This window comes from Saccoglossus kowalevskii, chromosome 9 (genome assembly GCF_978046115.1).
Source record: "Saccoglossus kowalevskii chromosome 9, keSacKowa6.1, whole genome shotgun sequence".
NCBI lineage: Eukaryota > Metazoa > Hemichordata > Enteropneusta > Harrimaniidae > Saccoglossus > Saccoglossus kowalevskii.
The window spans coordinates 36,526,182-36,543,455 of record NC_140649.1 but is presented as its reverse complement, the minus strand read 5'-3'; the positions used below and the strand labels follow the sequence as shown (position 1 = coordinate 36,543,455).

General features: G+C 33.5%; 1 protein-coding gene across 2 annotated transcripts in view; it reads left to right on the top strand.

The window, feature by feature from the left end:
• Positions 1–91: 91 nt before the first annotated feature.
• LOC100379073 (WD repeat-containing protein 70-like) overlaps positions 92–17,274 on the top strand; it is a 33,312-nt gene continuing 16,129 nt past the window's right edge. Inside the window, exons 1-8 of one of the 2 annotated variants that reach the window (XM_085503463.1) lie at positions 92–135; positions 5,674–5,850; positions 6,090–6,224; positions 6,740–6,885; positions 7,063–7,122; positions 7,548–7,681; positions 13,777–13,930; positions 16,256–16,332. In XM_085503463.1, the coding sequence (XP_085359589.1) occupies positions 120–135; positions 5,674–5,850; positions 6,090–6,224; positions 6,740–6,885; positions 7,063–7,122; positions 7,548–7,681; positions 13,777–13,930; positions 16,256–16,332 (899 nt within the window). In that variant the 5' untranslated portion in view covers positions 92–119. Of the gene's footprint in view, positions 136–179; positions 240–5,673; positions 5,851–6,089; positions 6,225–6,739; positions 6,886–7,062; positions 7,123–7,547; positions 7,682–13,776; positions 13,931–16,255; positions 16,333–17,274 lie in introns of those variants that run through there. The other variant, XM_085503462.1, reaches the window with a different exon arrangement.

Below are 17,274 nucleotides of genomic sequence, written 5' to 3'. Positions count from 1 at the left end.
TTTAAATAATTATTATTAATAGTTTACTGCTGTACTATTCGTATTGTTATTAAGAGGATATCTTATATGTTCTAGCGTTTCATTTTTTTCATCAAGGCTGAGGGGTTCAATATTTCAAAATGGCGGCTGACAGAGGTAATGTGTATTTTTAATTTGTTTTGTTTAATGACTAACAACAATGCTAGTGTTGGCGATGTTGCGCGTCAGTCAATTGACAGCCAAACAGAGACTGGAGCATGGTAAGCTGATCTACTGTATTTTGAAATATTGAATTCCTCTGCCTTGATGAAAAATGAAATACTTGAACATAGAATTTAGTCTCCTAAGGTATAAACATTGACAGTAGAGAAACACTAAATTAAAGGCCAAAGTATATGTGCTTTTGAAGTACCTGTGAAACGCTTGTTACCGGCGATGTCACTTATTTAGAGCACAAAATAAATATTTTAATAACAAAAAATGAATTTCTAAGTTGATGTTTACTGATTATTCTTATTAAATTATTGTCTCAATCAGAACGACTGATGGCTAATATTTTTGATAACAATTTCAACAACTTTAAACTTTTTGAAATGTTACAACTACCTATTTTACTATGTGCATCTGAGTTATGAGGTATATCGGTTAGGACAGAAAAGTGGGACACCACTGTTACTGAAAAATGTTACCTAGAATATTGCAGGCACATTTTGAATATTAATAATAGAAGTAGTACAATAGGCTGTAGGCTTGAAACTGGCAGGCTACCTTTAATTTCAAAGATTCAAATTGAAGCTGTCATGTATATACTACCAAAATATTAAAAACAATGGTCCAATTAATTTTACTTTCCATGCAGTTAAAGAACTTGAAAACAACTGCTATAACGAATCATGGTTGGAAGACGTTAACAAAATTAAAGACCTGTATAATATTGATCTTCTGACTGTTTCTAGTAATGTACTCTACCAGAAAACTAAAAACCATTATACTAACATGTGGATTAATAATATCAAGAGACCAGATGCCAAACTCTGATCTTACAGTCTACTTAAAAGTATTTAGTCCAGCTAAATACCTACAACTGTTAAATAATAGACAAGATATTAAATTACTGTTTCAATTGAGACTTAGTTGTCACAAACTCAAAATAGAAGTAGGCAGACATAAGAGACCTAAAATCCCACTAGAGAACAGCATTTGTGATCAGTGTAGGAGTGACAGTATTGAAGACGAAGTTCATTTTATTACCGACTGTAGCTATTACACTGATGAAAGGGATATTATGTACACTGAATTTACCAAGGAAATCCCCACTTTCCAGTCTGAAATCAATATCAACAAGTTTATTATCATTATTGATACTAACCATCCTAAACTACCGGTAATTAGACATGTGTATCTGAAAGTGTGTTTTGAAAAACACAAACTTTTATTTTTTACTACCTAATCTTATGTTATTTTAACGTTCTGTTTTTTACTTACCTTTTTACCTTAACTTTTATTACTTTCAGCCAAAAATGAATTTGTAATTTCATTACCATGTAATAAAACTGTATTATTATTATTATTATTTATTGCAATTCACAATGAGGCTCCCTGTTTGTATACAGTGACATTTCTGCACACATGGTAGTGGGACTACGACACCATTCTGGGGAACGCTTCAAGTTCCAATTTATTGTCTATTGACTTTAAAATAACTTTCCACTAAATTTTTATTAAACTGTGTTTTTAGTACAATAAAAACTTGATTTATTTACAGGATTTCAGACTCTTAAATTAATTTTACCACCTGACATCGTGGCGTGCTCTCTGATACATACAGTTTTGTATAAATCATTTATTCTCAATAACGAAGCTATGTCAGATCCACCAAACATTTTCTGGACCAATTGCAAACAAGAATAGACGATGAAATTTGAGATTAACACCTCTTTTTTCCCCCCTGCCTATGCTGATGAAAAAATCATTTGTTTTCTACTGACTTCCTGTTATGTCTGTCTTTGAGAATTGCAAGAAAAAAAGGAGAAGAAAAAAGCGTGTTGCTCAATTTAATGTTAGATTATGAAGTTTGAATTGCCTGGTTACCCTTATTCTGTTGTCACAGGTACCTACATAAATGCAACTGCAAATGTGTGGGAGTAATAATAATTATTAAATATTAATATCAGTCATAAGATAATAGAATATAAACAAAGTCAAGGTTATTTGTTTGTCCTTTATAATAATAATCTTTATTGCTTTCTAAGAAATACAATCTTACTATCAGTCTACAGCAATAAAGTATTAAAGAAAGTTTAGTTAGTTAATAATAAAGTAATAATAAATGAAAGTACAAAATGTACCTAGTAATGAGTTTATAAGGAATTTTCATTTTTGATTTCAAATGATCTGTAAATATACTTCCCTACTTGTTTAATTATATTTTGATTATTATTGCTCATCTGAAATATATATTTGTTTATTATCTATTATAAAAATATGAATATCTAAGTACAGATAAATATTATTCATGAGTGTCTTTAAGCATTATATATACCGATATGTACTAAGCTTCGTTTTCAGTCCCTGTTCGGACACAGTCCGTAAACGGGGACTTATGGATTTACCTCTTTGTGTTCGTGTGTCTGTGCATGTGTGCATGCCTGGACCAATTACATTCAAACTTCACACATACATTATACATAATATTTTACATATGCACATCAATTCAAAATGGCCGAATGGTGGCTATTTTTGTGCTAAAAAATCATTAAACATCAAGCATTTATGGATGGATTATGTTCAAACTTGGTACATACATGTACATGTACATGTACCATGTACATTAGACAACCAGGGGACCTGATGCACATCATTTTATTTGTCAGATCAAATTTAAAATGTCCAACTGGTGACCATTTTGTTTTAATGAATGCATATCTCTGACATGCTTTGACTGATTATTTGATATATTCATTATACATCATGACATAGATATACAGGTGTATTGGTTTGACTATCTGATTCAAAATGGACAAATGACGGCCATTTTTGTGCTGACAAATTATCAAAATCAAGAATTTATGGATGGATTTTATTCAAACTTGGTACATACGCTGGACGTTATAGGTTCCTGATGCACGTCATTTTGTTTTTCAGATCAGATTCAAAATGTTTGTTTTAAAGAATGCGCTTCTAGAGCCATATCTCTGACATGCTTTGACTGATTATGTTCAAATTTCATATATTCATTATACATTATGTTATAGATATATATAGATGTATTCAAAATGGTTGATTTTGTTTTAATTAATGCTGTTCCAGAGCAATATCTCAATATGGACAAGTACTCGTTTGATGATCAGATACAAGATGTCAACCATTTTAATGTTAAAAAATTATAGTCATATTCCTGACATGTTTATATTCTAACTATATTACTATAAACAAAACTATATATCTTAAATTCGATAACTAACAGGGACTGTGCCATGCATAGCTTGTTTCTTTAAGGCATTCTTTCCAGAATTCAATGTAATCTTTTTTTATCACAATTGTAATCCTGTGTTTAATTGTCTCCCATTACAGATTTTTTTAATTTCTGAATTGAAAAACCCCATGATAAGTTTGACCTCATCTGTTTTTGAAATGCTAGTTTTGTTAAATTATTTTCTGGAAGAACCTTAAAGTGCCTGTGCAATGCCCACCCACACGCTTCCCATTTTAGATCTGTGCCCCACTGAAATGGGCAATTATTGATTTATTTGCTGAAAATGATTACTCGTATCTAAGTAAATTTGAGATATTTTCTGTGCTGTAGCCACGCCCACCTATCCTGAAACAGTCGACTGTTTCCGGATTTCCGACTCTCGCCGAAAGTGCGCCACCAAATGCAAAAATATGAGAGGAAGCCATACCCCTGGGCCGTACTTTTATATCACTGTGTCATTCAACGTACAACTGAACTTTTAAACGATATACATTTTTTAATCGGCGTTTCTTTTGTCTATTTAATTTTATTTTTGAGAGAGCGAATTTTTAGAAGTTGTTTTCACAACAAACTTTTATGATGGTTAAACGTTGTGTTGTGGGCGGTTGCAGTAATGCGTATAGTCATAGTGTAAGTATTTCCACGTTTCCAATCGATCCGAAGGTGCGAAATCGGTGGACGAAAGCCGTGAAAATAACGAAAAAAGGTTGGGGTGGACTTCCTCCTAAAAGCGTCATATGCAGTGTCCACTTCACCTCAGATTCTTTTTTTTGTTTTTGAAAAACTGTCCTTGTCCATGACAAAACAACTAGGTTTTAACGAGAAACGCCGACAATACAAAACGTTTTCAAAAAAATATATTCCGGACCAGCCCATGATCACTGAGACGGATTTCAGAAGGGGAAGAGACGTAGAGTATGTGTTTCAAATGATTTGATTTTTTTGCGATCCTGATTATCGCTTTATAGAGACCACCCGTGTTATGTAAAAAGGTAGCAGTAATTTTGATAATGACACGAAAATGAAGCGTCGGACAAACAGGAAATTATGCAGCCCTCAGGCTGTTTTCATTTTCGCAGGCTAAAAGTGTCTGAATTGTTCGGTTATTGGTGTTGAATGTCGAATTCACACCTTTGTTGCCTTTACTTGCAGCTTGATCGACGTAAAAATTTACGGACTAAGAATCCGAGCTTGAGCTGTCAATGTATTTTTTTAATATGATGTCATAATCATGAAAATTACGCTAAATCCACTCTGAATTTGTCTGTATGTGAGTCGCTCTCAATAATTTTTGTTATCGAATTAAGCGCCGCCATTCACGCACTCATGACCCGACACGTTCACCCATTACAACGCGGCAGTCATTTATTCAGTAACTGTGTTTTTTGTTTTTTTTTAAATTATTTCTCTATTTTATAAATCAATAGTGTCTAGTAACCTGCTAAATAACAAGACAATTCAGCAGTCAAATTCGATTTTGTCCAATGCCGGAGTCCAGCAACAGTGTACAAACGTGCTCCGGTGACGACCACGGTGACCAGCGACACCAGACCGGACATATTTCGCATCTGACTCAACCCCTATGCAACAAACTTCATACAATGTGTTCATTATGGTCCATTCTTCCTCGACGAACAAGTACATAAGTGGCAATTTAGTCAAAGACAAGAAAACAGCACAAGAAATTTGCCTTATTTACACGTATCGGCAATGCAAGCTGCCCAGCGACTTCCCCTTCTGACGTCACAAGGGGAATTTCTGTATGCTAATGAGGAGCCTCGTTTTAAAATACACAAAAATAAAGTTTCCGTAGACTGAGTTAAAAACACATTTTTTCACTTAAAAAAATTAATTATGCTTAGAAACATAAAAATTAATAATATTTATGTATCAATGGATAATTTTAGGCGTGAAAATAGCAGCCATTTCACAGGCACTTTAATTCTAGACCAGTAATTAATAATATTTATTTTAATATCAACAAGTAATGGGAATTATCCCAGCTCTGCTCTACATGCAATATCGGTGGAAAATTTGTTTAGATTCAATAGTTGTTTGCAAAATTTTTCTGTTGATGTTTTATCCCAAATTTTTGCATCATATAATAAGACAGGTTTTACAATTGTCTTGAAAATATGGATAACTGTTTTGCAGTCATTTTCTTCTGGCATGTATTTTAATTCTAAATACAACTCAATTGTTATATATCTATTTCCTAGTTACATCCGATTTTGGCTCGTTTGGTCCACCAAAACCAACTAAACCAGCCACCAGTAAGGGTTTTGGGACACATGTTGAATCCTCTGTCTCCTCTGAGTCTGGAAAAAACAAGAAAGTAGATGACAACATGGATGAAGATGATGCTATGTCGAAGATGATGGGATTTGCAGGATTTGGTGAGTAGCATACATGTCTACACATCTTGTTCTGGTACATGTATACAGATGTATACAGTTATGATTTGATTAGCAGCAATGCCACCAGGAATTTTGAGCCCAGTGAAAACTGCTGTGATTTATCTACAAAATGGAGCCTTTGAGTTCACCCTGAAAATATGTGTATCTGTTTCACTGTTATCACAAGACTGTCTTTGATGTTTGTTAACAAAAATCCTTCTTGTTATATTCATATGTAGGTAAAAAAGCCCGGTCATTTGATTTGGACACTATGCTTGAACAGACAAAAAAGACTGCCATGGAAATCAGTAAAAAAAATCTAGAAGTTGCAGACAAAACAGAGGACAATAGTGAATCAGAAGATGATATGATTGGTAAGGTAATTTGGTTAACATTGCTTTTACACTCAGTTTTAATGCAATGTTAATAGATTATAAATTTACAAAGTTATTAGGAGCTATATCTCGGACACCCATTGACGGATTTCATTCAAACTCTACACGAAGACAATACATAATGTCTTACATATGTGCGTCAAGTTACTTTATGATTTTTTTTCGTGATTAGAACAAATATGGCTGACTGGCAGCCATTTTGTTTTTCATGGTACCCATGCTACTTTCTCTTGAATGCAATGAACATTTCTGTTTAAATTTTGTACAAAGACAGTATACCAATAGATACATCAACATGAACATTATTTTTGTAATTTGATTCAATATGACTGCCCAATGTCCAATTCTCATGTAACAGCACTAAATCATAATTTTTTACAAATCCGTCTCCTATTAATGGTTTCAATCTAATCTCAATGAGTTCAGATCACAAAATTTTGGATGGTGACTGTGTCATTAAGATTGACTTGTTATTTACAAATTATTTACTATAGGACCACCTCTACCTCCTGGATTCTCAAAGGAATCTTCCTCTAATGACAGAACGCAGAACACTGAGAAAACAAAACGGTTATCTGCAAATGAGGATAGTGATGATGAAGATAGTGATGATGATGATGATGATGATGATGATGAAGAGGTTAATATTCCAATATTTATATTGCAACAAAGCATTATCCTTTCATGATACCTGTACTATATAATGATCATTGTATTCTTGTCTTGTCCTTGGTGGCAGAAAAGTCTACCCATGCATGTGGTGTAAACTATTGCAATGAGGCATATTGTTCTAAATTTCTAATCACATTTTTTGCAGTCTTTAGAAAAGAAGATCCCTGCCACTCATGAAATCACACTAGAACATGGTGATAAAGCAGTAGGTATATTATTGCAATAATTCATATATGATTATTACTGTTGAATGATTGAATAATAAATTCTGTGCATCTTACAACTGAAATTGGTTTATTACAAACTTGTATTTGTGATGAATAGCAAAGAGTGGGGGGGGGGGGGTTTCCTTGTGTACAAAATCACCAATATTAATAATAATTGTTGCTATTTAGTCTAAGATTACTATATTATTATTATGATAAAATGATAAAATTGCATAATATTCAATGAATATATTTAATGAGACTATCATGTTGTTACCATTACCATATCTTCACTGATATTTCTCATTAAATGTCACAACTGTGAATTATATGCACCGTTGTAGTAGGATAACAAAAAAATATTACAATATGATTTGTTTTTTGTACATTCTCTTTTTATTCATTGTTTCAATATATTTCTCAGGTATCAGCAATTTGTTTGGACCCAGCTGGAGCTCGGTTGGCCACAGGAAGTTATGATTTTGATGTAAGGTTTTGGGACTTTGCAGCAATGGATATCACATTGAGATCTTTTCGTACATTTCGGCCCTGTGAGTGGTAAGTTATCGCATGTTTCACATCACCAACCTAGTGAACATTACATACTGTTCATTTAATATGTATATAATGACTATCAGACTACTTTAGATTTAATGTAATAATAACACAATTATTCACTGTGGTTCCTTGTTGCCTAACTTGTCGACATTTTGTAAATGTCATAATATATAGGTAGTGCGTGCAGGAAATGACTCATAATAATGAAACATGCAACAAAGAACGGAATGTGTTAAACAGACTTACATGTATTATCACTCAAACATAATATTTAAGCAAAAACAATGAAATTCTTGCCTACAATAAACATTAAGTAAGACAGCTCAAAAATTATGATAACGTGGGACACTCCTACAACCGTTTCAAAAGTCTTACTCTTACTTTGAAGTGTTTGTATTCTTTGTGTCTTCTTTTAGAATGTATGTTTTACCGACGACGTACTTTCTGTACGATACAATGTATATTCAATGTTATGATAGTTCAATGGCTTCTGCGATGATTGAACAAAGTATGTTTTATCAGCGACGAGTACAGCATTCGGAATGACGTTTTACGTTCGGTATTTAAATGGCCTTTACATTGGCTGATCAACAAAAACTTTGTGAACAAATGCCCAAATGCCAAGGTCCCAAATATCTTGTGCAAATGGCTTGTGCAAATCAATGTCAACAACTCCGGGTCATAGAACCCTAAGTCAATACTAAAAAAAACTCCCTAGCTTAGGTAAAAATAACAAATTCTGTCGCACAGAGTAAATAAATGCGTAAATAAATGTACAATCTCTATAACACTGTAAACAAGGGCATTAAAAACACAACGCAACAGTGGAAATAGGTTTCTTCGCTTGTGTAGAATGAAGGGAAGATGGACAATAACTGGAAAATAATTAAAACCAGGGTGATGTCTGTCACTTGCCATATGCTCCTCTGTAATTCTAATAGCGATATTTGTTGCGAGGAACATAACATGACAATATTAACAATAAACACTTCCACTATTTTATCTTTAGACGCAATTATTTTTCAAAATATTACCACAGCTAGAAAACACTATTATACATTATTTAAATATTGCTGTTTTATGTTCATTATTTCTTGACATGGAATGCAAACAATGGCAGAACTTTTCAAGAATCTGTTTTGTAAAACAATTTGAAAGTTCTTAATTTTATCCAAAAAATGCAAAAAAAATCAAAAAATTATCTTCTTAAAAACTGCTTGCTTGTTTGACAATCAATTTAGCATATACATGTAGTATCTCTGTTGATAGCTCTACACAGTTACTGAAGCAGATTTTGAAAAATGGCTTCTTTGACAGCCATCTTGGATTTAGTAAAAAGTGAAATTACTCTATAACTCATGATCAATTTGCCAGTTGAAACCAAAGTTGGCATACAACATCCGTTCAATGCGATGATTATGTGTTCATGAACATATTTCCCATGATTCAAGTGATTTTGCCGGCCATCTTGAATTGATCAAAAAACGCAAAAAACCTCAAAAAATGTTCTTCTTAAAAACTGCCCGCTTGCACCTATGTTGATAGCTCTACAAAGTTACTGAAACAGATTATTGAAAAATGGCTTCCATTGGCAGCCATCTTGGATTTAGTAAAAGAGAAAAAGTTCTATAACTCATGAACTATTTGCAAGACTGATACAATGTATATTCAATGTTATGATAGTTCAATGCTTCCGCGATGATTGAACAAAGTATGTTTTATCAGCGACGAGTACAGCGTTCGGAATGACGCTTTACGTTCGGTATTTAAATGGCCTTTACATTGGCTGATCAACAAAAACTTTGTGAACAAATGCCCAAATGCCAAGGTCCCAACTCTTTTGCCGTAAGGAGTAGTCTCAAGCAATTATCTTGTGCAAATGGCTTGTGCAAATCAACGTCAACAACTCCGGGTCATAGAACCCTAAGTCAATACTAAAAAAAACTCCCTAGCTTAGGTAAAAATAACAAATTCTGTCGCACAGAGTAAATAGATGCGTAAATACATGTACAATCTCTATAACACTGTAAAAGGGGCATTAAAAACACAACGCAACAGTCGCAATAGGTTTCTTCGCTTGTGTAGAATGAAGGGAAGATGGACAATAACTGGAAATTAATTAAAACCAGGGTGATGTCTGTTACTTGCCATATGCTCCTCTGTAATTCTAATAGCGATATTTGTTGCGAGGAACATAACATGACAATATTAACAATACACACACCATTATTTTATCTTTAGACGCAATTATTTTTCAAAATATTACCACAGCTAGAAAACACTATTATACGTTATTTAAATATTGCTGTTTTATGTTCATTATTTCTTGACATGGAATGCAAACAATGGCAGAACATTTCAAGAATCTGTTTTGTAAAACAATTTGAAAGTTCTTCTCACAAATCTCAGTTTCTTATACAGGCAAGGCGTAGATAGTTTTTCTATGTTTAGAAAAATAGTACATGTATGTACACTACTTTTATTCACATGTAGCATAAAACCAAGACTCATTAACTGCATTTATTGATTCATTACAGAAATGACACAGCCACTTTTATTAGCTCCGCTGTCGACGAAGTCGAGCAGAGCTTATAGTATTACTGATTGTCCGTTGTCGGCGTCGGCGTTGTCAACTTTACATTTTCGACTTCTTCTTAAAAACCACAAACTGTATAGCTATGAAACTTTCTAGGAAGGCACCTTGAGTGGTTCTCTCAGATTTGTTAATTTTGTGTGGATATGTTCAATTGTCTTATTTATAGCGAATATTTTTGTCATTTTTGGTCAAAAATGCTATTTTCGACTTCTTCTTGAAAACCGCTAGCCCAAATGCTTAGATATTACATATGTAAGTACTACATGTGGACCTCTATCAGATTTGTTCATTTCGTGATGACATCTTAAATTCTCTAATTTTGATGAATATTTTTGTCATTTTTGGTAAAAAGTGATATTTTCGACTTCTTGTTAAAAAACCGAAAGTCCAATTGCCTTGATATTACACATCTAGGTACTACAAGTGGACCTCTATCAGATTTGTTCATTTCATGATGATATCTTCAATTCTCTAATTTTCATGAATATTTTTGTCATTTTTGGTAAAAAGTGATATTTTCGACTTCTTGTTAAAAACCGCAAGTCCAATTGCTTTGATATTACATATCTAGGTACTACATGTGATCCTCTCTCAGGTTTGTTCATTTCGTGATGATATCTTTAATTCTCTAATTTTCATGAATTTTGTCATTTTTGGTAAAAAGTGATATTTTCGACTTGTTAAAAACCGCAAGTCTAATTGCTTTGATATTATATACACTACATAGGTACTACAGGTAGACCTCTCTCAGATTTGTTCATTTCGTGATGATTTTGTTCTTCAATTATCTAATTTTAATGAATATTTTTGATAAAAAGTTATATTTAGGGTTTCGAGCCCTATGGGGCGAAACCCTATTGTAATTGCTTTGATTATTATTATTATTCCGCCGTTTTTTGTAAGTTCTGTAACTTGAAAAATAATGCTGCGATTGATTTGCTATTTTGCATGCTGATAAAGGGCCATGAGTTGTGGTTCATACCCCCAAAACCAGCCATGTAGATCACATGACCTGGCCGCCATCTTAGGTAGAACACAAACCGGAAGTGCTCAATTGCACCACTTTCTGAGGGTCTAGGAACTTCCGTTTTTTGTGTGTGGCATCATTGGCTCATGTCTAGCAAATATCAGCAATAAAATCTTTAGGGGTCATTTGACCTTGGCCGCCATATTGGATTTTCTGAAAATTGACAAAAAACTTTAAAAATCTTCTTAAAAATGGCTCATTCATGTGATTAGAAATTTGTTTTGCAGCACCTATGGCCATAGCTCTACAAAGTTACTGAAGCAGATTTTTGAAAAATTGGCTTCCTTTGGCAGCCATCTTGGATTTAGTAAAAAGTGAAATTACGCTATAACATATGAACAATTTGCCAGATTTAAACAAAACTTGGCATACAACATCCACTCAATAAGATGATTATGTGTTCATGAAAATATTTCTCATGATTCAAGTGGTTTTGGTGGCCTTCTTAATTTTATCCAAAAAATGCAAGAAAAATCAAACAATTATCTTCTTAAAAACTGCTTGCTTGTTTGACAATCAATTTAGCATATAGTATCTCTGTTGATAGCTCTACACAGTTACTGAAGCAGATTTTGAAAAATGGCTCCTTTAGCAGCCATCTTGGATTTAGTAAAAAGTGAAATTACTCTATAACTCATGATCAATTTGCCAGTTGAAACCAGAGTTGGCATACAACATCTGTTCAATACGATTATGTGTTCATGAACATATTTCCCATGATTCAAGTGGTTTTGCCGGCCATCTTGAATTGATCAAAAAACACAAAATACCTCAAAAAATGTTCTTCTTAAAAACTGCCCGCTTGCACCTATGTTGATAGCTCTACAAAGTTACTGAAACAGATTATTGAAAAATGGCTTCCATTGGCAGCCATCTTTGATTTAGTAAAAGAGAAAAAGTTCTATAACTCAGGCTGCTAGTGTTTTTATACACTATAATTAAACATAATTGAAAAATCCTTACATGTACCGGTATCATACACATAAAGCGATGGGTCAACTTTCCAAATTTGTCTGCAATTCATTGCAAGCAAAACATCATGCATTTCTCATTGTGTTGGCCATGGAAGTTTGACCATCATATGATTACTGTATCAAACAATTATATTTGGGATCCTGACAACCAAAGACCAATTAAATGTGAACATTTCCTGTGTATGTTTTGCTGCTATCGTATGTTTCACTGCTATGGTATATTTCACTGCTATGGTATTTTTCACTGCTATGTTATATTTCTCTGCTATGGTATGTTTCACTGCTATGGTATGTTTCAGTGCTATGGTATATTTCTCTGCTATGGTATGTTTCACTGCTATGGTATGTTTCAGTGCTATGGTATATTTCACTGCTATGATATATTTCACTGCTATGGCATGTTTCAGTGCTACATGTATGGTATATTTCACTGCTATGATATATTTCAGTGTTATGGTATATTTCACTGCTATGGTATGTTTTAGTGCTATGGTATGTTTCAGTGCTCTGGTATTTTCACTGCTATGGTATATTTCACTGCTATGGTATATTTCACTGCTATGGTATAGTTCACTGCTATGGTATATTTCACTGCTATGGTATGTTTCAGTGCTATGGTATATTTCACTGCTATGATATATTTCACTGCTATGGCATGTTTCAGTGCTATGGTATATTTCACTGCTATGGTATATTTCAGTGTTATGGTATATTTCACTGCTATGGTATGTTTTAGTGCTATGGTATGTTTCAGTGCTGTGGTATGTTTCAGTGCTATGGTATATTTCAGTGCTATGGTATATTTCACTGCTATGGTATGTTTCAGTGCTATGGTATATTTCACTGCTATGGTATGTTTCAATGCTATGGTATGTTTCAGTGCTAAGGTATATTTCACTGCTATGGTATATTTTGCTGCTATGGTATATTTCACTGCTATGGTATATTTCACTGCTATGGTATATTTCACTGCTATGGTATGTTTCAGTGCTATGGTATATTTCACTGCTATGGTATGTTTCAGTGCTATGGTATGTTTCAGTGCTAAGGTATATTTCACTGCTATGATATATTTCACTGTAATGGTATGTTTCAGTGCTATGGTATATTTTGCTGCTATGGTATAATTCACTGCTATGGTATATTTCACTGCTATGGTATATTTCACTGCTATGGTATATTTCACTGCTATGGTATGTTTCAGTGCTATGGTATGTTTCAGTGCTATGGTATGTTTCAGTGCTATGGTATATTTCACTGCTATGGTATTTTCTGCTGCTATGGTATATTTCACTGCTATGGTATGTTTCACTGCTATGGTATGTTTCAGTACTATGGTATATTTCAGTGCTATGGTATATTTCACTGCTATGGTATGTTTCAGTGCTATGGTATGTTTTAGTGCTATGGTATATTTCACTGCTATGGTATATTTCACTGCTATGGTATATTTCACTGTTATGGTATATTTCACTAAAGGTACTATGGTATATTTCAGTCATCAGATCAGGTCCTTACAGTACAGTAACACTGGTGATGCTATTCTCATCATATCTGGCAACTCACAAGCTAAAATCGTAGATAGAGATGGGTTTGAAGTTATGGAGTGTGTTAAAGGTGATCAGTATATTACAGACATGGCAAACACAAAGGTAATACAATACCAAAATATCCTTCAATTTGTTTCTATTTTCAGCTCACATATGCAATGTACACGAGTAAACGAGTGTCTGTTCCATCAAAATCTCAAAATATGCTAGGCCAATCAAAATGAAATACAGAATACATTACATATTATGGCATACAATATTCTAAGGGCGGAAATCCAATGTAAATTAAATTTTTTTTGACAAGAAAATGTTGTTTCTAGAATATGACAAACTTGGCTCAGAGGACATCTTGATTTCTGTGCCATGCCTTGACCAAACACAGTACTCCATGATTACTGCTAATCTTAACACAACGTCTTCTGAAAGCCTCTATGTATAGCCAAAATGAATGAGTAAAAAAGTCTGTGGGAGATGTATTTTTTTTTACTGACCTGAAATGTGCTTTGTGATAACAAATGAGTAAACCAATTGCTAATAGCATGTAAATACAATGTAGCATCAAATTCATTTTTGTTCAAATACTGTAAAATACTTTATTTTAGCTGGAATTAATTTTCGCTGAATATACTTTTTGGGCTTTTTTATTTAAAAATTTATGATTTTTGATGAGTTGAATGTAAATTATAGGAAAAAAGGTATATTTGCTAGATTTTATTTTCACTGAATCATTCCTTCAGCGAAAATCATTTCCAAGCGAAAATTAAGTATTCTACAGTATGTTTACTGTTACACATTTTGCTTATTATATAACCTCTCACTTGCTTCCAATTATTGATTGTTTTTTTTACTCAATTACCTTTGTGTCCCCTATGGACATTGACCGGAAAAATTCCAGATTATTTTCAATTTTGTGAACCCGGAATTATTACTCACTTACCAAATCTGTGTTTCTACTCAACCATTCAAAATGTTGGTCTGAGGTTTTATAATGATTTATAGTGCATTTTTCCGGCTTTTTTTTAGGTATTAGGTATTTTGAGGGTAGCCTGTCTGAAGTTCAAGTATGTTCTGTTTATAATTACCTGTAATTATATGCACACAATCACTTTTGACTGACCCTATATTTTCAGTCTCCGTTCGGACACATCTGTGTGTGTGCATACATACATGTGTGCATCTGAACCTGTATCTTTGACATGTCGTGACCAATTTCATTCAAACTTCACACATACATTACATACATAATATTATACATATACACATCAATTTGTTCTCCAATCTGATTCAAGATGGCTGAATGGTGGCCGTTTTTGTGCTGAATAATCATCAAAATCAAGCATTTCTGGCATTCCGGAACTAGATCACGGCTTGTTTACAAATGTATTTTGTTGAAACTTGATACATACGTTGGACATTATGGGACCTTGATGCACGTTATTGTGTTTTTTAGATAGGTGTCATTGGCCGACAGGCATCCATTTTGTTTTAATGAATGCAGTTCTAGTGCCATATTTCTGACATGCTTTGACTGATTATGTTCAAATTTTATATATTAATTATACATCATGTCACAGATATACAGATGTACATGTACTGGTTTGACGATGTAATTCAAAATGGCTAAATGGTGGCCATTTTGTGCTTAAAATCATCAAAAAATCAAGCATTTCTGGCATTCCAGAACCAGATCTCAATCTTTTATGGATGGATTTTGTTCAAACTTGGTACATTCATTAGACATTATGGGTTCCTGATGCACTTCATTTTGTTTTTCAGATTGGATTCAAAATAGCTGATAAACGGTCATTTGGTTTTAATGAATGCAGTTCTTACATGTACATGCTTTGAATGATAATGTTCAAATTATATATATTCATTATACATCATGTTATAGATATACATATGTATTGGTTTGACACACCGATTTGAAATGGCGGACTGATAGCCATTTTGTTTTACTTAATGCCGTTACAGAGTAATTTCTCTCAAATTGGACAAAAGTACTTGTTTGACGATCAGATACAAGATGTCTAATGTTAAAAATCAGCTTCTGGATCCATATCTCTGACATGTTTACGCTCCAACTATATTACTACGTATATGTATAAACAACAGTAACATGTATAACTAACAGGGACTGTGCCATGCATGGCTTGTTTTAGTTACCAGTAGCTTCATTCAGAATTGCACTCAGCTGATACAAATGTATATTCTGTATCTCTAAACTTAGCATTAAACATAATTATGTGTCAGTTAGCCAGCGGTTGGTGTATTCATTAAGCAAGCAAGTGAAAAAAAAGTGATTGGTTGGCTGGAAACTGAGCAAATAAGCTGTCAATAATAGTGTGATAGAAGCGTGAGATTCAGCAAAACAAATAGTGTTGTTTCATTTAATTTTTCACCGTAGTTGTTCTATTCTTATTGCAGGGTCATACAGCAATGTTAAATGGAGGTGGTTGGAATCCTAAGGTGAAAGAAGAATTTATTACATGTTCTAATGATGGGTGGGTATTTGTGATAGATAATCTACCGATATTAGACAGTCTTCACTGTGTCTCTTACCTTTATTTATTTCGCTGTCATCGTAGATGACGGAGCGGAGCTGTTGTTGTCCGTTCGTTGTCCATCAACAATTGCAGATGCAACTTCTTCTTGAAAACTGCCAACTCAATTGCTTTGATACTTGGTATGTAGGTACCTTGGGTGGACTTCTGTCAGATTTATTCATTTCGTGACAATATCTTCAATTCTCTATTTTTAGCAAATATTTTTGTCACTTTTGGTAAAAAAAGCCATTCTGGACTTCTTCTTGAAAACTACCAGCCTAATTGCTTTGATACTTAGTATCAAATTGAGCTTGTAGTTTCCAAGAAGAAGTGTGCATTGATCCACTTGGCTACCACAATTTTCATGTAGGACAGCAGAACTATTTTGACTGTTAGATCACTTGTCTTATCACAGATGAAGGGATTAGTGGCACTCGTCTTTAGTCAGGACATCATATAATAATAAGTTCTATTACACCAATGCTGTTTTATTCAATCACTTGTACATCCATGATACTGTTGCTACCAGCATGTGTAAACAACTAACCAAACAAACAAAAAAGCCAGAAACTTGTATTTTGCAGAATTTTTATTCTCACGTACAGAAAAAAATATCAGACAGCAAGAGATTCATTAATTTGTATTCATCCTGACTTCTTATTTGTTACATCTTGAATCTTACTAGTTATGCTACAATGCATGTTGAAGAGATCTTTACTGATAAATAGATTCAGCCAATTACCATGCTACAATGCATGTTGAAGAGATCTTTACTGATAAATAGATTCAGCCAATTACCATGCTACAATGCATGTTGAAGAGATCTTTACTGATAAATAGATTCAGCCAATTACCATGCTACAATGCATGTTGAAGAGATCTTTACTGATAAATAGATTC